Source organism: Dermacentor albipictus, chromosome 7, assembly GCF_038994185.2.
Source record: "Dermacentor albipictus isolate Rhodes 1998 colony chromosome 7, USDA_Dalb.pri_finalv2, whole genome shotgun sequence".
In the NCBI taxonomy this organism is placed as follows: domain Eukaryota; kingdom Metazoa; phylum Arthropoda; class Arachnida; order Ixodida; family Ixodidae; genus Dermacentor; species Dermacentor albipictus.
In genome coordinates this window covers 69,899,057-69,924,647 of record NC_091827.1, presented here as the reverse complement: position 1 = coordinate 69,924,647, position 25,591 = coordinate 69,899,057, and the positions used below count along the sequence as shown (strand labels likewise).

Sequence of the window (25,591 nt, the reverse complement as noted above, 5' to 3'; positions counted from 1 at the left end):
TTTGCCGGTGGGCGTGTTCGGGGGGAGTCCGAGCGCGACCTTGACACTTTTCCTAATAATGATTTCGAGCTTGTTCCGTTCTACAGAACTGAGCTTGAGGTAGGGTGCCACGTACACTATCCTACTGATTACAAAGGCTTGTGCTAGCCTCAGGAGATTCGCCTCCTTCATCCCAGCGTGCCTGTTCGCTATTCGCCTGATAAGACGACACGTTTGATTTGAACTGGCTTCTAACCTAGCAAGCGTTTCATAATTTTTCCGGTTTGCCTGAATCCTCAGCCCGAGGACGCGGATACTGTCGACTGCGGGGATCTCGGCGCCGTTAACGTACAGGTGGATGCCCACTTCGCGCCTTTGGTGAAGCCGCTGTTTTCCGGGGGGCATCAGGAACAGTACTTCCGACTTTTCGGCCGAACATTTAAGTCCTTTGGGTTTCAGGTACTCCTCGATAATGTCAATTGCATTTTGCAGGGAGCTTTCAATTTGCCCATCACTGCCCTTGTTTATCCATAGTGTTAAGTCATCCGCGTATATGGTAAAGTTTAGATTCTCAATTTCCCCCAACCGTTCGGGGAGTTTCAACATGGCAATGGTGAAGAGGGTAGGTGATAAGACCGAGCCCTGCGGCGTCCCCACGTTACCCAGGTCAATGCTCTTTATAGATTCTTCCCCTATCTTGAGAGTGGCTTTCCTGTTGGTAAGAAAGTCCTTGATGTAATCGTACACTCTCTTCCCGACATTGAGCGAGTTCAAATTCTCCAAGATGGACACGTGCCTCACGTTGTCGAATGCCTTTGCCACATCTAACCCCACGATCACTTTCGTGTCTCGCGTTTGCTTGTCTATAATTTGGTCTTTGAGCTGCAGCATCACGTCGCATGCCGATAACTTTGGTCGAAAACCGATCATGGTGTCCGGATACAGACCATTGTCCTCCATGTACCTATTGAGCCGCGTCAGAACGACGTGCTCCATAAGCTTACCCACGCAGGAGGTGAGCGATATAGGCCTGAGGTTCTCGAAGCCCAGTTTTTTGCCCGGCTTGGGAATGAAAATGAGGTTGGCGAGTTTCCACTCCTGCGGTATCGTCCCCGTCTCCCAGCACTCCTGCATGTACGTTGCGAGGTTGGCGATTGAGCTGTCGTCTAAATTACGGAGCATTTTGTTGCTCACTCTGTCCGGCCCTGCTGCTGACTTAGTCCGTAGCCGATTAATCTCCGCCCTGACCTCAGCCAGTGTGATGGGGGCGTCTAATTCCGAATTCTCTCCCCCTCCGTAGTCCGGGAGGGGTTCAGGTCCGGCGGGATTGATGTACCTATTCCTAACTTCTTCTAAGAGTTCCTCCTTAGTGCCATCAAACTGATGTGCCATTCTTTCCAGCTGTTGTTTTGACGCTGCCTTTGTGCTATCCGGATCTAAGAGGTGGCGAAGAAGTCGCCACGTCCCCGCGGTACTCATATTCCTCTCCATCTGATCGCATACGTTTCCCCAATTTTGCTTCGTGAGCGTGATGGCGTGCTCTTCAATGTCCTTATTTAAAGCCGCTATCTGTTTCCTGATATTTCGATCCCATCTCCTCTGTCGAAGTCGCTCCTCCAGCCTTTTCTTTTTCCTCCAGAGATTAACTAATCTCCTGTCTACCGCTTCGTTGTCCCCCTCCGTTTCCACCACTTCGGTGGCCTCTTTAACAGTGCGCACTACGCCATCGCTCCACTCTGCAATATTAGAGATGGGAGCCGGGTCTCCCCTGAGTGCCCTGAAAGAGTCCCAATTTACAGCTTCCACCCTCCTTTTTCGGGAGGTTGTCGGGCCTCCTTCTACCACCACTTCTATGATTTTGTGATCGCTGCCTAAGTCTTCGTTTGTATTGCACCACGTGGCTTTAGTGCCGCTCCCCGTCAAGGTGAGATCCGGTGTCGTATCACACGCGACACTATTTCCCTTCCTCGTAGGCTGCATCGGGTCGGTTATTAAATCCAGATTATGAGTTTGTATGTCGTCCCAAATCAAAATTGAATAAATCAAATAAAAGGAATGACGTGCTGGAACGCGTCTATTTGTTGCCGTGAGGATATTTCCCGTAGCGTTCGTTATTTCGTTGCGTAATTTCGTAAAGAACAGAGCCATTAACTGGCAAATCAGTAGCGGTATAGTATTCTGAGGTGGCTATGCGTATAAGCCAATTCGTCATGACAAATCAATTCTGCGGAAGTCCGCAAATTGGAGGAACGTTCGCGAAAAGAAAAAAAATTATCCTGAACCCTATGCTGTAGCACGTCTGTGTGCGTTGCCTCCAGCGGTGTGAGAGCCGGCGTGACAGGCGGCAGCATGCTCCTCTCGCACAGCCGCCACATGGAGAGAGGGCAACGGTAGAAGACGAGGACTGATCCTTCCCGAGGGCTCCGTCACAGCACGTACACCTTCAGACGCCCCAAATGTCTCGTGCGAGAGCACGTGAGCTCTCAAAAACCTAGGCTGTATAGTTGGCGTCTGACGGCGATTGCGCTGTGCAACTTGGTCAGAGCGTGGGCCCTTTGCATCGGCGTATTTGTGTATCGACCGCCACCGACCATCAACCAACGACCACGGGAATGGGCGAAAGCGTCAAAGAAAAAAAAGTCATGCATATATTACAGCGTTGTGGCATTCGAAGTAAGCAAGGCTTTGGTAAACCGGCAAAACGAAACTGAGCATCTCCATAGGACATGTGCAGCCGACTTCGGCACCGAACGCGTCCCAGCACCATCTGCGAAGGAGGCGGTGGTGGTGGTGGAAAGCATTTATTAAGAAAGAGAGGTGTGGACTCGCGCGGGAGCCCTACATACTAGGTGGAGTCCCTAGTCCGGGACCCCATTGGTCGGAGAAACGCGACAGAGCGCCATCAGCGACCACAGCCTCTAAGACTTCGGACTGCTCAGAGTTCTCGCGCAAGAGCAGGTCCGTCTGGTGGAATGTGGCAGGTGCTGTGCGGTCTTGTAGCGCTTTCGGTCAGGCGTGCGTTCGTGCGAAGGCGGGACGACAAATGGCGCACGTGCCAGTCTTCTCAAAGAAGAGTTACGTGGCGTTGATCCTGAGAGAGTGTACATGCGGTTTTTGGCCCCGGTGGTTTGAATATAGAATTATTAGGCAGGGAAAGAAAGTTCACGTTGGAAAGAATGAAAGCGAAAGTTTCCCTTCTGAACAACGCTCCGAAACGTAATCAGTGCAGGAAATGTTCACAAATATTTTTATGCTGTGTCTATGGTTTTTTAGAGTGCGACGTACAGCGGCCCTTAATAAACAGCGAACGAGGCCCCCTATAGGATACGCTTTCAAAACACATAACGTCAAGTAGCCAGTATTTGAGGGTGGAGTCGCTGCCAGCCTTTCATTTCTTGCGCCTTTCCTTCCCAACGAAGCCTCGTATAAGAGTGATCGCTTTGCAGAAATGTAATTTACAAATGCTGCCTAATCTGATATTCGTTTTTGTGCGTAGTGCCTTCCTGCTTTCCTTCTGTTCATTAAGGAGTAGACCATCAACTCTTTATGTCAAAGTTAACCGCGGAGTGCTTTCGCTACAAAGTATAGCAACCTATTAATTACCGACAGCCGCGCGTGCACGGCATGCATGCAACTCGATGTGCAGGTAGGACGATGTAATCACACGTAATGGCCAATTAAACTCGTCGTAAAAAAATGAGCTAACCCTTAAGTGAATGTAGTGTGGCTCCAAAAACATCGAGAAAAAGTTTTGGGCGGTGCAGTCGATGTACCCTGCGATTTCCGTAGCCATGACGCAGCGTTCCACCGCGATTGATTTGCATTCAGCGCGTGACCAGCCTGAAGACAGGCAGGAACACGTAAGTCATCGTCGTATAGCAGTATCGATCCGTCTATAGAGCGAAAAAACAGCCAGCAACTAGCAGAATGCCACCATTCAAGCTTGTTAAGTCGACAAGCTGGTGCTTTCGCGCTTGAGCCAAGCAAATTTATGGGCGTGCTATACGTGCTATAACATTTAGCTCGAATGTTCACCATGCATGAAAGACGGTGTCGTCTTGTACTCAACATAAAGTCTCTAAAAAATAACACAGTTTCTTCTCAAACAGTTTCGGCAGGTATACAAATCTGCTGTTTGGTAATTAACGTGCATGCACACTTGCATTTGCATTTATTGGCTATCTTAAGTGCGATGGAGGCGAAATGCAAAAGCGTCCGTGTCCCGTGAGCCGGGGGCACGCTAAACATCCCCTGGTGGTCAAAATTAATCCGAAGTCCCCTCACTACGGCGTGCCTCGGATTGAAATTGTAGATTTGGCATGTAAAACTACACAATTCAATTCAATCTTAAGCGCTAAGTAATACCCCTTGGCATTTATTATACCACTGTCGTCGCAACTTTAGTTCATGTTTTATTTTTCTTACTATCTTTTATTTATGTACTCGGGCGTAAGCGCGCCAACTATACGAACCTGGGGCACACAAAGAGCCGTCGCTGTATAATAGCCGAAAGTGTTTCATATGGCGCTGTTCAGCGCACAAGACGTTCTAAAGTTATGGAATTGTCGTCATGAATGCGCACGTCTTTTCAGACCGCACACGCAATGTTCAATGGGTCATACGCGCAATCGAATAAAGATGCTTGTGCAGGCAACATTGATATGTTCCGAACAAAAAACAAGGGCCGCAGTTGTATTCTGGGCCTTAAGCTTACCTTACTGTGCGTAATAAATTAAACTAGCATGAAATAAAACGCGTTATAAGCTACGCAGCACATTACATTAAACTCCATCTGCATTCTTGTTTATCGCATTCCTAGCCCACTTCGATCGCACATCCCGTATCCCGTAAATCTTTGTGGCCGTATTTTCATCAAGTTTCCTGACTAAGGGACACGTGCGAAACTCGGAATTCAGGCGCACGATCTACGGAGATTGGGGCGATCAGCGGCTTTACACGTAAGGCGCACTTAAATGTGCTCTGCTCACCACGAACGGCGAGAGTACAGACGCCGGTAAACGCAACTCTGAAAACATGTCACCGCGTCAACACAGCGTAACTATCTTCGTCGCCACAGTGGTTCTCGTTGGCCAAGACACCCATAGCTCATACCCGCTATAGTAGATTGACCAAGAACCAGATTTGAAAATATCAGACGTCAATTCAAAATTCGGAAAGAGCTCGTCTACGATGACTGTGCAAGTACGCGAAAAGCGAAAATGCGTCATGCACCAGGCGTGTGCTACAGCCTTATCTCTGACTCCATTTTCGCGCTTCCCTCCGGACACGCTGCGCCTTCTGGCGGCGCGGCCGTGAAGTCCGCGCATACCCAGCGGCACACACACATGGTGTGACCCAAGTTGGCGCCAAACAATGAAGAACGGCACATACGCCGTGGAACATAACCAGAAGCACATGCCAGGTGGCACATACCCACGTGTACGGCCCACATTTTTGCACTTCACAGCCTTCAAGATCGGCCCACATTTTGGGCTGCGCTATCTACGGGACCGGCAAACATTTTCGGCGAGACGTCCAGATTATAGATTCGCTTTGAGATTCACGGACTGTTCGCAAGTCAGCGGTGCGACAAAAGCGACGTACCGAGTGAGCACGCCAAAACCGACTCTTATCGCTGTCAAATAACTGCTTGTCTGCAGAGCGGCCGCTTCGTCGCCGACAGCTATATTATACCACAGCACTCATGCACCCTGTCGTATGGAGGAATTCTATAACAGGGCCTCGTTGATATCTGTCTTTCGTGCTTCTTTGATGGGTGCGCGCGCCGTGATCAGACGTCGTCCCGGAGCCGTGGGCGTGGAACGTCATGCCGGTCACCTATCATCCGTTATTGCGCGCCTTTTCGTGTCGTCGCGCGGACAACGGGACTTTCATTGAAAATGCCGGACTGGGGCGCTGACGTGCGGACCTGCGTTTTATGCGCGATCTGCCCCCCTCGAGCGCGCGCGCTAATGACGATGACCGGAACGTGCTCCCCGGAAGTGTGCACGATAAACGCATGCGCAAGCGAAGGGAGCCGAACGCCGCCTCGTTGGCCGTCATAAATTAAAAGCCCACGGCTACTGTGCCGATTAGCATACGTTCCCCCTCGCCCACTTCGCTGTACCCTCCTCTCCCAAGCGCCGATTCCTTTAGCTATACTGTTCCGCTCTCGTCGACGGTTGCGTGTTATGACGTGTTAGGTAATGGGCGAATGCTGACACGGTAGAGGGCGCCACGGCAGCATTTCGGTAGTTATGTCACCGGCGGCCGGAAGGTCTCGAACTTTCCCCCCGCTGTCGTGTTTTTGTGGGCAGCGGAAAAAAACCCACGCGCAGTGTACTTACATTCGTAGGCCTACTTGTACAATGCTTATTCGCATTGCGAAGAACTCATCGTTTCCCTAACGAACTTTCGCACTCGGTGTCGGACTTGGGAGCTCCTGTAGAACGGGTGGTTCACCAGTGCTAAAAAGTGTTTTTTCCTTTCCGTCTCAACGGTGGATACGATTGACTGTATAAAGCGCGTCGCGTTAGTTTCGTGCGGGATTCAACGAGAAACTTTTTCTTCCCTCTCCAGTCTGTCAAAGACGAGTGCCGTCTTGGTGTTGTGCTCCCGGATGTATTACGACGTTTTAGCTGACCTGTGTAACCGAGTCAAAGCGTTTGCCCTGCACGGTTCTCCACCACGCATCGAATGGCTGTGTGACGCGTACAAAAGCATTCTTTCGACCACATGAAGTATCTCAAACTATAGAAGTCACCATCGGAAAGAAAAACAGGAGATTAGATCGTGCGCGAATGCGAGCGAGACACTCGCAGATAATGATTTGTGTTCTGCGCTACTGAAGCTAGTACGTAGTGTGAATAGCTTCAAATTATCCAATCGTCCTGTTTCCGCGAGCTTTCGGAGAAGCTGTGGGCCGTGTTTGTTCTTGGGCCATGCCTCCAAACTCGGGAAGCGGTGGATTCCAGTCGCTTTACTTCACTGTTCCGGAGAATCTTGCACTAATGAAGTGGAATGGACTTCCCAGGAAGAAAAGTGTAAGCATCAGCTCTTTCTCCCTATATTCGATGTAAGAGTACATAATTTAGTGCGTCTTTTGTATGCTCGGTGTTTAATCAGCGGGATTTCTGCGGTCGCAGTAAAGCCTAACTGTAGGACTCCGCCGACGAGCAGACACCAGTATGCTGCTTCTTAAATAGAGCATAGCACAGAGTAAATTTTAAATGCGAGTTGAAGATTTACTATCTACGAGTGCTCATAGAGTAGTAGGTAGAGATACTGTAGAGAATGACGTCACAAGATGAAATAGTCTAGCAAGGTTTCGTGTGGTAAAGCTGGACGAGAAAAAAAAAGGCGAATAATATGAAATAAGGGCTGAACGAAGCTACGGTGTCACTGCGAACTGCTGCTACTGTAGAAAGCAAATAGCAATGAGTACTCAAAATATGTGCAACTCGAGAGGTGCGTAATATTGACGGGCACTTCCATATGCAGGAAAACCGCATTCACTCGCTGGAACCGAAAAGCGCCTTTTCCAGACTTACGTAATGAGAGATTCGGCTCAAGGACGCCCTTTGACATAGAAACCTTTATGACCAAACATCTAAGCGTCTTTCTGTCAAACGGATAAAACGGGAATGACATCACCGGAAATGCACAGTGCTAGGAAGCTGCTGAAAGATGAAGCCAGCTGGTATTCAAACCAGGTACTGATTGTTTTCACGCCCCGCTGCTGTAAAAATTACATAATTTGTTCAAATCGGTCGCCTCATGTGAGTTCACGTATTTGGCCCGTCCCTCTTGCTCTATTGCCAGGTACAGTAACAATAAAATATCTTAAAAGAAGCTAACAAGCACAATTAGCTTGGCCGACAAAGGGAAACTATAACTTCTGTTTCTTAACAGCAATTAGTCGACAGTATAGCGCTTGTATTTGTAACTTTCCCTGCGCGTGTAATGAAGTATTGTTAAAATACACTGCTTATGCAATCGCACCAGAGCTTTCGATGTGTATCTCGCGAACAACGTAAGTGGTCCTGAAGGAACCCAATGTTCCACAAAGTTGACGATTCGGGGGAAAAGGAAACACCTCACTGGTCATGTGCGGGTAAAGTTTCAAAAATGTCACTTGAGTGGTTTGCGAGAGTGGTCGAACGACGTTATACGGCCGTTATCCACCCTGTTTCCAACTGAGAACGTTGCAAGACCCCGAGCTCCTATTTGAAATGGGGATGATCTGTGAAGAAAATTTAACGTTTCTGGTTTAATTATGAATTGAGAAAATAATTACCGAATACTCGCCTTCCGCCTGCTTCCATGTGTTCCACGAGACACATTTCTACACGTATACGGAGAACTAAACGAGGCTCCCTGTTTAGGTTTGGTGAACATAATGGTCTGGTATTGTCATATGTGTAGGGCAAAGTTCAAAATGTGTGCGGTAATTACGGCTGTTACTGTAAATTATGCACTAAAGCGCTTTTGGTATTTATGAATGTGTTTTACCAGAGTCCTTAACGGATCCTGATTTTACAAAACTGTGGAAAGTTGGGTGTGTTGGAGACTCACAAAGCTAAGGCGCGAGGATGACATAACGAAGAGGAGTAGACAAACGCAAGTTAGTTCGACGAACAATTTTGCGAATGGCGCAGCATTTATCCTACTGTCCTGGCAAAACTACAAGCGCCACCTAAGTAAAATTTGGTCAAATTGGCGGGGGTTGTATATTATGAGCAGTGAGCGCAAAGAAGTTAAACGCGTCGGTATGAATCAGTCTTTAGAAAAAGCTCCTCCATCCAGCGCTTAGGGCCGTCATACGCTATTTCCTGCCACCTGAGAAAACTCTGTTTCCACCGGGTTTACGTTTGATGAAAATGGAGCGTATGTTAAAGGAATGTGTGGCCAAACTTGAACATTTATTGCTGAATTAACAGCGCTGCAAAATAATTACTGAACCACCGTTTTCTCCCTTATTCTGCGCGTAATACGGGCCGCATCCAGTGTCCTCTGTGAACTGAACGAGGCGTCGTGTTTATATTTAGACAAAATGGGAGCTTGTTATAGCTTATGTAAAGGCAAAGTTCGAACAATGTGGGTTAATTTTGACTTTTGTCGTAAAATACTTATCCAGGCGCTCCAGGTCATCGCACGTGCGTTTTAAGAACGGCGTAGAGTTCAGTTAAACTGTGCTGAAAAAAACCGAGACTGCGTCCGCGATCTAATTGAGCGAAATTGGGGGGAACATCCTAGATGTCTGCACGTGAAGTCAAAAGTGTGTGATTACTGCTTTTGATAAAATTTCTTTAAGTCTAAGGGCGTGAAAACGTTAAGTGTGGGCAACGTTTATAACGTGTAAATGCGGTGAGTCATAAATGGACAACGTCTCAAGCTGCGTGGTTACCAGGAAACCGAAACTTTTAATAGAACTACTTCAAAGAAACAGCTACCTGTAACTCATGCAGTGAAGCTGCAAGGTCACCCATATCCTTATTTTTTCTGCTCCCAAGGAATAGACCTTTCGAAGTACTCCTTTTCGAACTTACTTATCAGCATAGTACCTGTATATACGTACACAGTCGGCTTATAGGCATACCTAGAAAGCAGAGACTTGCTGATAGAAGAGGCCATGGTTTTCGAGCATTCCATTCGACCATTCGACCATTGCACCTACATAGGTGCAATGCACAAGTGGTTGCAACGCGTTCGTTGTGAAGTGCGAATGGCAGCGAAGAGCGCGGGTGGTAACAAAAATAAGCGCTCACGGGTTTAAAAATTTGTCTACCACAACCCCTGAGATCCGAGTTCACGTCACCTCATCTAATGCCGCGGGGCCGGACACGCTAACCAGTGGGCTATCAGGCAAATTTTGATCTTGAAGAAGTGTGCTAGGTCTTGATCTCCACACAGACTTCGGGAGTGTTTCCGCCTGTCATGTGCTTCGGAAGCCGCAGCTGGTATTTCAGAGAAGTTCATTTTTCGTAGATCTTCATCGCATCTTTCTCTTGCAGCTCCATGGTAAATCAGCCTGCTCACTTTCCAATTACTTTCGATTTGTTTTATTCCTCATCTGTTTCTTTGCTGTGTTTTTACATAGAGTACCATTTACTATCAAGTTGTCCGGAAGATGAAATGACGATGCGTTTGTTTTCAGTATTCATGACGGAAAGAAAAACAAAATATTTTTCCTTCACGTTTTCCACAGTGAACCCCTGCCAATCCCTTATGTTGTGTACCCAAGCCAACCTCTTGCGGGCACAATGAAATTTCTTAGACGACGACGACAACATCAACAACGACTACTACTACTACTACTACAATCACAACAACAATAGCAAGGTGTTTGCTTGTCATTACTAATCACCTTGCTCTAAACCCATCGGAATCTTGGCCGATCCCCTATAGCGGGTACGAGCCATAGATAGACGGTAAACAAACAAACAATGCCAGTGGCAGCAATAATAGCATCAACAACAACACTGGGAGGGCCGGTTGTATTCCAAAGCAGCATCCGGGGGCAGTGTCAGAGTAGTAGCTCAAGTCCGCCAAATATTTTGCTCCTTCTTTAGAACTTAGACTACCTTCGGCGTTAACGTATTCTTTCTCGCTTCATCCCTGACTGCCGCAACCTTTTGGAAGTATTCCAAAGCTCGCTTCGCCACAACGATATGCCTCGTCATCAACTCTGTCATGCTGGTACGTCCCGGTGTTCCGCTACGGACAGCCTGAAGCAGCAAATAGCGTTGCTTTCTGAGCTTCTGGTCAAATTATCGAAACGTTCTTCTGACCAGGCTCGTACTAATTTCGTGTCGTCACGACTCCTCGCGCAGCCCTCGCTGACGGCCGCCCGCGACCGCTCGGGCAAGACGGCGCTGCACTACTGCGCCGAGAACCTGACGACGGGCTGCGCCGAGCTGCTGCTGCTGTACGAGCCGGGCCTGACGTCGGTGCAGGACGAAGAAGGCTACACCACGCTGCACTTCGCCGTCATCTCCGGCAACCGCACCATGGTGCGCTTCCTGGTGGAGCGCGGCGCCGACGTCAACTGCGTCGACAACGAGAAGCACTCGTGCGTGCACTGGGCCACAGGTGAGGGACACGCGCGGCGCTCGGTTTTCAAAGCGAAGCTCCCTTGGCGAGCTCCTCCCGAAACGTTGCCGACCGTGGCTGCCGCTAAAAGAATCGCGTGTCCGATGCGGAGTGGGCTTGAACTTCGGTCTGCCAGCTCAGCAGCCCAGTGTTCCAGCCGTTAGGCCGTAATAGATCACATACTTCTCTCGTACCAAGGCCAAGTAGCTGTTTCAGATTATTAGCTCTTGCTGCGAGTCTATCAGAACGTGTACAACAGAACGACTGCGTGAGAGTGCGTGCGCCAGTTTTCATTACACGCATGTGCTCTCGCACGAGAGTTTTGTCACGTCTGGACGTTTTTAGAACCGCTGGAGGGGAGGGGGGGGGGGGGGGTATTCTGTAAGCCTCCACCTAGTGGACGTGTCCGTTTCGTTTGTTTCTGACGTTCTGATTGGCTGGGCTAGGGTGCGCGCGTCAGAAGGAGACAGACGCCCCCAGAAATTCAGCACTTTGGTAGCAGACGAAATGGAGATGTCCACAGTACGCGATCTCCGTAACATTACTTATGCCTTCAGGAACCTCAGAACAGACTACAGTAGGTGTAATACGCAGTAGAAGTGTCTCACATTTGGAATATGTAAAAAAACTGCGCAGACATAAGCAGAATGTTATGATATACATAACGGAACACGGAGAAATTATACAGCTGGTAGTGAGGGAAAATTTTAAAAAATAGCGAGCAACAAACAAAACCCGTGATGAAGAGCACAGAAAAATGTGCTATATACGTGTTAGTCACCAGTTATGTCGAGTGGCGATGCACGTGGTAAACAAGTAATAATATCAAACAAAAATTAGGACAAACGCTCGCGAAAATGTGCCACCTCTTGTCGAAGCTTTGCAGGGTCACTAACGCTAACGACATTATCAGGAAGAGCATGCCGCATTTTCAGGCTGTAGTGTAGGGCGGATGAATTCAAAGCATTGGTGCGTCCAAAAATGAGCTTAAAGTTACGATGATTGTGTAAACGGTGAGTTGTTTGTGAGAGAGGGAGGGTAGTCGGGGGCATGCTGGAAGTAATCTTATGAATTAGGCAGAGGAGCAGCTAAATGGAAGGTATTACATGGTGCAGATAAACGAACCCTGATGTCAAGCTTGCTTTGTAACCATAAGAGTACATGGTTACCGAGTATGTCTGGATACACACTATGCCACTATCTGATGACAAGCACCACTGGTATATAAATGACAAAAATAGCCGCGATACCAGTTTCGTAGCAGTCCAAACGAAAGAAGTAAAGAAACAAAGTAGCATGCAAGTCAATAATGCAGCCTCCATAGGGATCGTTTGCAGCTGAATTAACACTGCAAGCGAGCACTTTCACGAAGAATTATCACCGTAGAAATTACGCACATCCCAAACCACCTGCTGGAATCTATTTGGAGCGAGGGTGTCGTGAAGCGGGTAATTAAACGCTATTAAAATAAATGCGATGCGTGCAATTGCCTTTATTGAGATATGCAGCAGATGGTCTCATTGAATGTTTTACGTTTACTGACTAAATCGCTCACAAGCTGTGTCGCGAAACGCAAGCAACAGTTGACACGAAGGCACACTATATGAGACGTCGACGCAGTGGTATCACGAGGGACAACACGCTGCTTGATGTTCGTCGAAGGAGGAATGCTGGGGGAAGGTGTACCCAGAGAGAGGAGTATACGACGGAAAAGACAAAAGTAACGTTGACTATTCGTTGTTTGCGTTCCAGTATACGTGGCCAAATGGAAACTGGCGCGCGCTGTATGAATTTGCTCGCACGTTCTCTCGGAGGTTAGTAAAACGGAACTTAGTAAAAATGTAAGCTCAGTTGCTGGTCGGAGTGGGCTGACGCTACCCACGACGGCATTATGGTACTACAGCTAGACCCTGAGAAGGCATTCGACTGCGTTACGCATGAAATATCGTTTTCCGTCCTCGAACATGTTAATTTCGGCCGCGTAACCCCTGAGGGGCTCGCCATGGCGAATAGGAATTGCTTCACGAGGCTAATAATCGATCATGCATTGGCGGAACCTCATTCATATCAAGCGTTCCGTGTGCGCCGGCTGCCCACTCAGGCCGCTGTTATTTTGCATTTACATAGAAACGCTATGTGTGTCCATCTTCGCAAGCGAATGCGCATACTCAGGGTTTTCGTCTTCACTCAAGAGACTGTAGTCGAATGCAGACGATAGGGCCATACGATGCAATGTTAAGAGCGTTCAGAACATTGTCAGCTCTGTGAGAAGATTCGGTGCCACCCCAAATAGCTTCGGTAATTCGCAGAGATGCCTAGGGTTCTGGCACGGCGAGTGGCCATCGACCCAGTACATTTTGCAAATATCAGCTGCGTGAAGACTTCCCTGAAGCTTCTAGGAGTACCACTCGGCGCTTTCAAATAAAATGAGTACTGGAAGCATCAGACAAAGCAACAAAGTGAGCAAAAATAGGAAAGATGGAATTCGACCCGTCCTTCAGCATTCCCTAGGGCAACGGCATGTAATTTTTATTTGTATGTAACATATGCAGATCTCACATTGTTTCCGATTGAATACACCAATAATACAGCGCGTGCTTGGTGTCTTTGTGCGGGTGTCAAGCTGGGAACGATGCCTTTTCGGCGTTTGCAGGATGGCAGACTAGGAGTGGTGCAGCATTTACTACGCCAAATTGTAAATATATTTCATTTGATTTTGTTTTTCGAGACGTGAAAGATATTTTCTTGCACACAGCTGTCATATGAAGTTCAGAGGCATGTTTTCTTTGTGTTCTATGTGTTCTATGTCTTCTGTCTTTGTGTGTCTGATTTCGAATGATTGTTTATGTAATGAGACAAGAAAACAATTGCTCAATGGTGTGACAGTGCTTTACATGTTCCAGTGTACAGAAACATGTTCAGCGGACCTCTTGAAGTTTGCAAATAAAAGTTGCCAGTGTGCGGACAGCGACAAAATCTTTCTTCGGGTTTCACACAGGCACGTTATCAGTCAGAGCGTTCCTGGAGCAGCACATTTTTTTCCTTTGTTTGGAGTACCATCGTCGTTATTTACAAGAAATCGGAAGATTCCGATCGCGTTTTCATTCGCTTTTGGGAAGGGGTCCGCTTTTGAGACTGCGAACGAGAACAATAAAAAAGAAAGGAATTACCCATAGATCGACATGAAATTAGCTCTTTGATAATAAATGATGATCGGTTTTCTTATGATTTGGCTGCGTATGTGTCTCCACAGTCTATGGCACTCCAAAATGGCAGCATATCATTGTAACAACCCGAATTCCCAACCAGCGCGTATGTACTTTTGTGAACGCATGGCACGGTTTATCGAGCTGCAGAAAATACAACAATGCGTGCCTGTGTGGTTAAAGAGGGTAGAACCGCTGGAAGTACTAGATGAGTCTTAATTGAAAACATCGTGCCAGTGCGGCGGACACATTTATTGCACATATTTTCACTCTGATTGTTAGACTTTTAATAATTATTTGAAAATATAATACATCGAATACCTGCAATAAAACAAAGTATGCTCTAATTGTTTTGAGAACGTGTTGCCCGGACACTGTTTCTGCTGCAGAGAAGCAGCAGTGTGGCGCCAACGTGTCGCCCCCGCTGATTCTCCGAGCACCCTTTGAGGAGTTTTCAGCGCAACGCCAAACCTTCCTGTCGATTTCGGTGCTTCGCCATCCGGGCAGAGCTGCCCAATTTTGACTCTTAAAAAGTATTAAAAGACTCTAGCCACAAGGGTGCACGTGATTTAGTGACCTTTCTCGTGACAACGCGTCATGGATTTGTCGCGAGGAAGCGCAGGACGAACGAACCAAGAGTTCGGCGCACCCAAGTTTGGCAACTCCGCCCGAGGAGGAGGCGCCAGGCGGAGGTACTTCGAAGCGTGCAAAAAATGTCGTGACAGCGCTAGTCCCGCTGATTGGGACTATCGCCAACCGATTGCTACTTGGACACCTTTGTGTGCCCGAGGTTGTTTCTAGGGAAAATGTTTTCGATGCTGCGTATGAAAAAAAATGGCCAGGCTTAGCTTGGTTAAGCCAAGATTGCGTTGCATCAATATGCGGCCGTGCGCGACCGCGCCAGTTGGGGCCCAGCTTTTCCTCCGTGACGTCACGCGCCGGCGCAGCGCCCCTAGCGGGAGGAGCGGGAGTCAGGTGGTGGCTGCGGCGGCGCGCGACCGGGCGAGTTGGGGCCCAGCTTTTCCTCCGGCTGTCGTGACGTCACGTCACGTGGTTGCGCTCAAGGTCAATGGTGGCTGCCCGGCCGCGGCCAATGGCTGAACTCAGTGATTGCAATATGCAATGCATAATATAGGTTTGCAAAGTCGTCTATACTACATCTCTCTGAAGCAATTCAATCTGTAGAGATGGGCATATGTGACGTCAAATGCGGCGCTAAGGAGTTCTCATAAGCTATGCTTCAGATTTTGGATAGTGCTTTGGTGGAAAAGCGGAAATGGCCACTGGAACTTCATTCAGTCGTGAGCATACGTAATGCTGCAAGTGTTCGGCGAGCACTTGTCTCAGTCCATGCCTAGGTCTCTTCTGTAGGTCCACAGAAATGTCTTTTTGAATGTACTCGTTTCTTTACCGCCTTAGTAAATACGGAATCATTCCTTTGGTAACAACTCTACAGGTACCACCTTGGTAAATATTGAACATTGCCATTTGGTAAAACCTCTGTAAAGGCAATATGATTATCATTAATGTTGTCTCTGTAACCGGCGACAACTTCCTGTGGCAGCGAAACTAAAGCTACGGAGCCGGAGCACGCTTTCTTTCAGCGAAGCCGTTCGCCTCTCGTTGATCGGGATTCCCCCGCGGCACGTCCTCGCAAAAAAGAAAGAAAGAAAACGAAAAAAAAAGGATTCGTGCCGCCATTGAAGCGAAAAGTGCACACGCTGGTTGGTATCACGCATACGACGTACAGAACAGCATTCATTCCAATAAAGAACGAGCATCCGAACCATATAATTGTTGATAAGGCGATTGTGATAACAATGCGCAGCACGTAGCTCTCCTCCCATACGATTCTTGGTGAAGATTACTGTTGCGCAACCTGCCGCGGCGACGGCAGCTTGTGACGTGAGGAGTGACGTCACTAGCCTTTCCTAAATAAAAGAACCAGCCTAGCAACCAATTTCATTGTCGTTGCAGCACCGCTATATGTAGGCAACGCGTAGTTCAGACTCCACAGTAGCAGGGTGAATACGAAGAGCGGCAAAGGGAAAAGAAATGGCAATACGACCAGTGGTGGTGCGCTGCCTAAATTACCATTACTACCATTACTCTAAAGTAATATAGCATTGCATGCGCCATCAGCAGATGTAGGGGCGGTGTCCGAAAGCTTCGTTCGACGTCCACATTCGCAGCGCCGGGATGGCGAGACAATTTCTTCCTCCTGGTTTCATGGCAAAGTTTTTTTTCTGCTGTTGGAAAGCACCGCTTAACAGCTGTAATTTCTAGATAATTGCGCCCAAATGAAATATGAATTACATTGATTTTCCAGCTATTAGATTCCTAAAATATGCTATAGCACTTCAGAGTCGAAAGTATCTGGATCGCCTGCGCTTCTCTTTTTCTTTTTTTTTCTGCCGGGCATCTGCTTGTAGTCCCCAAATGCAAATGCAAGCAACTAGAAGCTACGCTACGTAAAGCAAACACTACGAATTATTTAAATTTTATTGTTGAGGATTTATTTCATAACAAATTAAGAAGTTCGCTTAGGAAAGGGATTTCCGTTACTTGCTATTGCTAGTTTTGGCTTTCTTGTGTCCATGTCTGGTTTTCCTGGTTCCTGAAAACCGCCAGCAAAACGTCGGCACTACTTGGCGTTTATGAAGCAAACGCAGAAGCTTCGCGTGTGCGAGTGCGTGCACGTAGCTTTCTCTTTGCTGCCACAGAAGGTTGTCGGCTATAGATGGGAGGCTCTTCGCGCTTGATCTCACCCCCGCTGCTCTCTGCGCATGCGTCGCGTTGAAATCTAAGGCGCTGTTATCCTATCTGAGGGGTCTACGAAGCGGTGGAAAGCATCTGCGGCATGGTGTAGCTCTTCAGATATCTGGCTCTCACCCAGGAGGCGCGGCTTCGATTCCGGGGGTCGGGGTCTTTTTTTTCCTTCTTATTTATGTTGCTTATTATTATTATTATTATTATTATTAGTAGTAGTAGTAGTAGTAGTAGTAGTAGTAGTAGTAGTAGTAGTAGTAGTAGTAGTAGTAGTAGTATATTCTTTAATGCGAATCCACAGGGTGTTAGGCTACATAAGGCTGACTGCGCGCGAAGCAGACGGTCTCACCTCTCTCCTCCCTTCCGGCGCAGACCTCGCGCCTGCGTCGCATGCGCCGAGAGCAGTGGGGGTGGGGAAAGATCAAGCGCAATATACCTCTCCCGTTATAGATAGCTCAACTTCGACATTTACTGACCACTCCGCTGAGCCCCATTGGGCCATAGACACGCCTGCTCAGCAGAGACGCTACAGCGCCCGTGCCAGCAGAGGAAGGCAGAACGCTGTCCTGGCTCCTTTAGACCGGCGTGTGACCAAGGAGGTTTTCAATGAAACTACTCAAGGGGAGATAATGTCCTAAAGGTAAAGCCGGCCGCCTCCATCTTACCAGGCGAATCGATCAACGTTGCATTTGGCGGAGAGCAGGAAACGTTTTCTCCTCACTACCAATTACGTATTAGCGTACGCTATATACTCAGGCTAACACGCACGCTACTCGGCTAAAGCCGATACAAAAACATCCAAAACCAGGCAGTTAGAATAATGACGTGGAATCCACACACCGCCAATGCTAAGCAGTTACTACAAGCAAATAACATTCTAGACGTTGCAACCCTTGTCGAGTACAACCTTGCCACATTTCAAACTAATAAGTGACAAAATCTCATTATCCCTAATTCCTATATATCATCTCTAACAAATACTAACTCAACTGCTTTAGTGCTGCATAATAACTTCATTCTGGCCAAAGTGCGCACTAATTATGGCAAACAAACAGTTCACTTTGCGGCCATATCATCATGGAATGTACATTACTATTTGTAGATAAAACTGCAGAAAGCCCATCGATTTTGTGATAAACTGAAAAATTTTTTGTTCTGTGAAATGTAAGGACACTGTACTGTGGAAACCGATATTGGTTTTAGACCTACCATTGGTACGTACTCCAACATGTAAATAGGCTTTTTTTATTTTTTCTTTGATTTTGCTCTTTCGTCCTCTTTTAAGTTAGGTTTATCTAGTTTCGCAATATTGCTTACTGCCGATATATTGTTGTCTATTAACTACTTCATTTACTTATATCTGTAGTCAATATTTATCATTACTGTAATTGTGCCGATTGAGCTGCTGTTTCTTGCCAATGAACTTATATGTTAACCATGAACAGGAGGTGCCAATTCGGTTTTCAACTTTACTGGCCGCGAAATTGTGATTTCGCCGTGGCGGTGCTCCGAGGAGGCACATGACGTCACAATGCGTGCCTTCGCCGCGGATATTTCTCTCTCTCTCTCGCTCCCCAGTCACTACTGCGCATGCGCCACTAGTAGCACCGAGCCACGTGTTTCGCCACTGCGCAGCGCCACGCCTTGCCGCCGCCGCCGTTTGGTATAACGTCACAGCGCGTTCCTCATCGTTGCGCTCGCCTCCGCTCCCTTCGCCAGCTGTGTCGCATGCCTGATGACATGTCGGAGGATTGAGAAGAGCTCGCGTGCGCCGCAACCGCAGTTGAGGCGGCGCCATGGACGGTGACAGTTCTGATAAGCAGGAGGAGGCCTGGAATCGACATCGGAACGAGATGAAGAGGAAACGAATCGCCCAGGAAACAGTCGAAAAGCGCGCCGAACAACCGGCTAAACGCCGCAACATAGCTAGACAACCAGACTAACCTGGACTTCTTCTGTATACCATTTTCTTTCTCTATGGTATACCTCTACCTGTAGAGAATTTGTTTTATGTACCACTAAAAATTTGATTGACTTATTGAAGGCCCATTTTGGCGCACAGATGCTTCTCGACGTGCCTGTCTGTGTCGCTGGTTTTAGGGTGAAGCTTGAAAGTCTTCACAACTTGAATGGGAGATACGGGTGTCACTATACTCAGCCTATGGCAGTATTTTAGTCCGAAACAACATTCTGTTATTTCCCAATTAGTCTAAAACTTATATTAACACATCAAGAGCAGTTGAACTGCGACGGTTCTCCGTGTAATTCAGCCCGCTTTCAAGGTTGAAGTAGGTGCAAGCGCTGGCTTCAGCTCTGCTGGTAAGAATCGGTGAGGGCTGCCACTCTAGAATTTCTTTTTGTGACGGTGCATCCTCCTGGCTTCGTCGTTTTCGGAGCCAAACGCCGTACGCGTCGATCGCGTAGCTATAGACGTAATCCTCCGCGCGCATGGCCATGTACCCACGTCGATAGCGTGACAGCACGGGGGCGCCGGCGCCATTTGCGCGAACGCGCCTCGGGTGTCCGTATGTTTACACTAGCAACAAAAAAATGCTATGAAATGGAACAAAACATGCTCAGCAAGAAAGCAGAAAAGGTGCGGAAATAGTTACGAAGTGAGATGCTAATAAGTGTACCTCTTGGCAGCCTAGTTCGCATCCGGGGTGGATATACAGTATAAGCACTTCTCAACTGCTTCCTGACACGGCGAATCTCTGAGCAAGAACTTCTATCCGAATTGTGTGCTGGATATGAATGTAATAAGCGCCAAGCAGACGCGTAGAGAATCTATAAAACGCTTTGGTGTCTGGTGCGATTGCTGCGCAATGGCATATGAAACGTGAAGAGCCTGCCACTCTTCTCCGCACTGGGGCGTACAGTACGCAGGTCTCCATGCAGCACTTGGCCTTTAATTGTGCAACGACTGCTATGGCAGTGCGCACGTTACGCCACGCCCTGTAGAACGTACATGCACCCAGGACTCCCTTGCTGCATCTGGGCAGCATCATAAACATGCGACCAATTTCTCTGCGGTTTTTTTTTTCGGTGTTTTTTCAATTCCATGGAGGCTGTACGTAAAAAGGAAACGGCACAAAGCACGCAAAAAAAGAAATGAGAGAAACCTCTGCGTGCACAAGAACATACGCTGAAAAGACAATAGGTTGAGGTAAACGAAATTTGCTTGCGTAAAACCCATACGACAAGCAAATTATTTTCCCGTTAGGTACTTTTTTTATATGGTGTGTATTTAGTGAGTTCACACTAGAACTGATTGAATACTTACCAACAATATAGGAATAATGTGTGCTCTATGTGAAGGCCCTTCTTACAAACCGTTCTGATCTGTAGACATTTCCAAAGGAGAGAGTCAACAAGACCCCCTCTCTGTAATTTTGGGCATTAGTAGAAGAGCACGTACTGCAGCTTCTGAGGTGCTTTTTTAGGGAGGTTCGGGCATGTTCACACACCGTCCAGAGGGCGTTCTGGCGACGCCCGGGGTTCTCGATTAAAATGTCTGTGTACGCTGTCGACGAAGGGTCGCGATAAAACTGCGTCATCGTAGCCTTCCGCGCATCTCGTCTCGCCGCAGTTTGCGGTGAGCTGGAGTGCATGGACATCCTGGTGTCGGCGGGTGCCAACCCGTCGACGGCGGACATCCACGGCGCGTACCCGATCCACTACGCCGCCCAGATGTGCGGCCCAAACAGCGAGATGGGCAACGACGTACGGGTGGGCCTGGCGGCCCTGCGGAGGCTCATCGAGCTGGGCGTGGACGTCAGCGTCAGGGACCAGGACGGGAGGCCGCCGCTCCTGTGGGCCGCCAGTGTCGGTGAGTACGTGGACGGCGCGTCGTAGAGTTTCCCGTGCGCGTGCGCTGACGCCTTGGGCGGACGAAGTGCACCCGCTTGAAAGGTCGCTGCTCTCTCGCGCTGGGGCCACGGAGTTTGAGCACCGAACTCCAGGCGTAGTTCGAAAGGAACCCCTTTAATTTGGGGCAGCGTAGGCTTTTGCTCCTATATTCTACAACGTTCCTCCGTTTTACGCTCCACCTCGACTTCATGATGATAATGACTCTGACGATGGTGATGAATACTTATTGGTATCCCCTTTGAAAAATGGCGGTTACAAATGGTGACCCAGCCTACTTGAGCTAATCAGATAATCTGTACATCTGTATGCTTATAAGTAAAACCGTTTGCATCCATCCTCCTAATATATTATCTCTTCCATAAAAGCTATAATCTACAATGTACAGTTACCTAGCCCTTAATGGATTCGGTCCTATCAATCTCTTCGGCGCTTTTTTTAAGTAATACTTCAAAATTGTATTGCTTATCTGGACTGCTGGCCAGTAAATGTTTCCATCAGCGTTGAATTCCAGAGCTTCTGGAAGGTGGACGTGGGTGAATGCCTTCGACTGAGTGAACCCCTTCGCATACCATTAGAGTGCGCTAAGTTGTCTCCGGTTGTTTGCTGCAGCAGATCCGCGCCTCATCTTCTTGAGAATATTTGCAGAAGATATATATGGCAGTGCCGCCTCGAGGCTGAAGTGGTCGCTGCATTTCAGTTTCTCTCCACGGCGATTCCAGAACTAAAATTTTGCCACTCGACAAACTAAGTATCTACTCGAATGCATTAGTGTAGCGGCGCGTACCGGAGCAGAATCAGCCAGATTAGTTATTTAAATAAATAAATAAATAAATAAATAAATAAATAAATAAATAAATAAATAAATAAATAGGTCGTAGGCAACCCTTATAGCGCTTCCGGTGTGTGCCTTGATTAAATCTGTTGTTTAATTTGCTCCACAGGAGACGGAAGAACGAGCTCTCGTACAGATGGCTTTCCGATGGGCAGGAGTAAGAAAAGATATATCCATAATTTTTTTATGCAATGTCATCCCTGAACTGAAACGAGAGGAACAGATGAACAAAACAACTAGCTCTGCACACTTTCGGATTCATAGCTTTTTTTGTGTCCCACTCAGTTGGCGCGCGTAGCGATGCATCTTGATGACCGATTTTACCGAGTACATTTTCCATATTGTTGTCGTGTATAGACAAAAATTATTCGTACCCCGCGAGATATGGGAATCAGTGGACGCGTAGCTTCTCGATGGCTCTTCAATTACACTCTCAATACCGAGACGCTGTTTATCTCGCATTGGAGATAAACAGCGTCTACTGAGACGCTGTTTCTACTGAGAAGTTCAAAACGTAATTTATTGAAATTTATCACGTCTACATTCCTTGCAATTTCTTAATTGTACCTCCCAATTGAGACGTTGGTGAACGTCCTTCAGGCTCGCACCAAGATATAGGAAACCCAATTTGTGACGTATAAAGTAGCGGTATCTCGAAGGTGCTTCTTCTGGGAAAAGCTCATTGCTATAACGCCAAAGCACGTTGAGTATTAGATATCGTTTATATGTACTTGCTAATATGATCGTGGACTATGATTTCACTGAAATGCCTCACCCATTTGTCATGGATACATGAAGTACGTCATGCAATTATGTGATGAAGGCGATGAAACTCGCATTCAGGATTTCTCGCAATACGCATATAGCTAATGGAAAGAGAGATTCTCGCAGCATATATGCATAGTGTACAGTCAAAAATCAGTCTTCATGGGGATTCAGCGTGAATAGTCGCTGGTGCGCAATAACAGCATGCCAGGCATACATCGCGCCACGTGTGACATGGCGATCAGGCGATCTCCCCTCCTACCCCCTCCCCCCCCCCCCCCCCTCCGCCCTTTTTCGGACGTTACTTAGCGGCTTAGTGAGAAGGGAGGCTGCTGAATGGGGCGGGTTGCGCGTCATTAGCTTGGCGACTGTGCTCGACTCTGGCGAGTTGGACATCACTTGTGCCCGGCAGTAAAACACCGGGTTGTTAGCACGTTTATTGTTTTTGCACTGATGTGCAGAGACACGTCCCAGCAAGACCTACTGCCGGTCTGGAAGCAGCGATGCTATCTTGGCTTTGGTGAATGCTGGAGCGGACGTTGCAGCAACCGACAAAGATGGTCTGACAGGTCAGTGTCTGTTGCGGGCATCGCAAGCTCCTGTGTGCTTTGTGTGTTGCACCGGCCTTTCTAGGCCTACTTATACGTAAAGTTGAACTCGTTAACCGGCTCTATGCATGCGATTTCGACCAATGTATGCACAATGAAAATCGCAGTTACTACGTGAACTGTTCTACGAATAATGCACACCGTAGCTTCTTTTACGTCTACGTGTGGTTCAGGTTTTTTTATTGTGTTAGCCTCAACATGGTTCCTTAGACCAGTAAAGTGTTTTGCACTTAAGTCTATTTCATGTTGCGTAATCTACAGCGCTTAACCATAAGCACTATATTTTCCTGTATGCTTGCCTCAATATCTGGATTGTGTTTGTAATGTAACTCCCAATATGTGTAAATATGATTTTTTATGTTTTATACAAATATTTATTTTTGTGTAATTTTCTAAAAACCAGCAAAAGTTAGAAATTAGAGCCTGTTAAGGCAAGTTCTTCATGTTTCCGATAATAAATGAACTTCAGAAGGGTCGAAATGGTTACACAGAATGTCATTCAGAGCCAGAGGGGTGAAAATTGGTCAATCCGTGTACTGCTTGTCATACCATGCTGCTGACTGAACAGCATAAAGTGGCTTTGTAACGATGCGCTAGCTCTAGGTCCTCTCTGTTGTTCTGAGCATGGAACTCTCCGGTACTGACATGGAGTGCGAGATTATGCAGCGCGCGCGTACGCGAATCTCGGAGGCCACGATACCGCGACTTCTTCGCCTTATAGATAGATGCACGCTCGAGTCACATCTTGGCATCATGCTTGCACACCTGACGTTGAACGCGTGCTTTTGCCCTACCCGCGTGTTTCCTTGGGATTCAGCTCTTCACTGCGCGGCCAGCCGCGGTCACGTGGACTGCCTGGAGACGCTGGTGTCGCTGTGCGGCGCCGACGTGGACGCAGTGGACAGTAATGGCTGCTCGGCGCTCTTCTACGCCGTCACTCTGGGCCACGCCGACTGCACCCAGTTGCTACTCAAGTACGGCGCCGCGCCAAACCGCCAGGACCACAAAGGCAGGACGTGAGTTTTTTTTTTTTTTCAGTCAGACACTGCCGCACAGAGCGCAACACGAGGACAGCTTGGTTGTTTTCGGCTGCTTGAGCGTTTCAGCTTGAGGTGTGGCGATGCCGTGCGTGGCGCCCACAAGTTTCGAACTTCGAGGAAGTTGAAGTTTTCATTGATTCTTAACAGCAGCACAGCCCCATCGTGCCAAATCATCACTCCCATTCAAGAACCTACGTTAGCACACGTCTCTTTATTTTGGTGAATAACGCCGTGAGTGTATGGTATTTGCCGACGTAAAAGCACGGGTCAGTACTTGTGCAAGGGGACGCAGATAAAAAGGGTAAGTAATGTAATTGCTCGGGGACCAATACGTGGGGACCAACTCTTAGCATTGAGACAGAAACGGGGTCTAGGAGGTATTAAATGGGAAATATTGTGAGGCCAGCCTGAATCAGTCTGTTCTATAGCTAGCTACTGAGCGTTCGGTCAAGGAGAGAGGCAAGGAAAATGAGAGCATGACAAGTATGGCGATTATTATTACTAAGAAACTCCTTTTATGTAACTGTACTCATGCACACTTACATAAAATACAAATCTAGAAGCACTCCCTAAATCGCACCTGAATTTCACGCTCTATCAGATAATCTACAGTGGCCGTTGCTCGACGACCAGAGAATTTTTGCCATGAACTCACATTACAGCTTCAGAAATTGATCAGAAACCGAACTCACCGAGCTTTTCGTTCATAGGAGCTATTTGCAATTGGCTGGCCGCCATCGATAATAACCTGTACATCAGCATCGCATGAGCATTGCATCAGCATTGCATTTAAGCATGGCTTAAATGTTCTCTTACGAGCAAACTTAGCGCAAGAGCTATGTGTGAATACATGTCCAGGTCTTGATACGCGCGAAAATTTCAGTCACGGTCTCTTTTGTCAATACAACTAATGCGCAGCAATTGCCTTCGGTACACTGTACTAATCGAAATCATGACTACCAAATGACCACTGAAAAGGAGATATTTACGGTAATAGGACCACGACAAGTCTCTCAGTTTATGTATAATTCCATAGTGTCACTCTTCTGGCTCTATTGTAGTACCCAGAATCGGATTCCTAACTCAAGTAGACGGAGTAGGCGGTGGTGGTGATCCTGCTGAGGCTATTGCCTAAGGCTAACTTGCCTTTGCGACGCACCTGATGCAGCATGTAAGAGCATTAGCGTTTGGCCGCGGGATCGAGGTGGAAGCAGACTCTAGGGAAGCCAACTCCGTCTCCTTCACGGCGAACTCATTTCCGTCAATGGGCAAGCTTGAAACCGTCGAAATATCTTACGGTGCCTCTCCGGCAAGGCAGATTCGCACATTTCAATCGCTCCATGAGCCGGTATAAGTGGTAAGGTGCTCTCCTAAACACAATATCAGTAACCTGCAATGCCCGTTTGACATCACGAAACGAGACGCTTCACG

The 25,591-nt window shown here is 47.7% G+C and overlaps 1 protein-coding gene across 3 annotated transcripts in view; it reads left to right on the top strand.

Annotated features, from left to right (window-relative positions):
• The window catches only part of LOC139048028 (uncharacterized), a 178,142-nt gene that overhangs the window by 119,752 nt on the left and 32,799 nt on the right, over positions 1-25,591 (top strand). For 2 of the 3 annotated variants that reach the window (XM_070522378.1, XM_070522377.1), the window contains 4 exons: positions 10,812-11,070; positions 20,635-20,874; positions 22,974-23,081; positions 23,938-24,136. In XM_070522378.1, the coding sequence (XP_070378479.1) occupies positions 10,812-11,070; positions 20,635-20,874; positions 22,974-23,081; positions 23,938-24,136 (806 nt within the window). Of the gene's footprint in view, positions 1-10,458; positions 10,678-10,811; positions 11,071-20,634; positions 20,875-22,973; positions 23,082-23,937; positions 24,137-25,591 lie in introns of those variants that run through there. The other variant, XM_070522379.1, reaches the window with a different exon arrangement.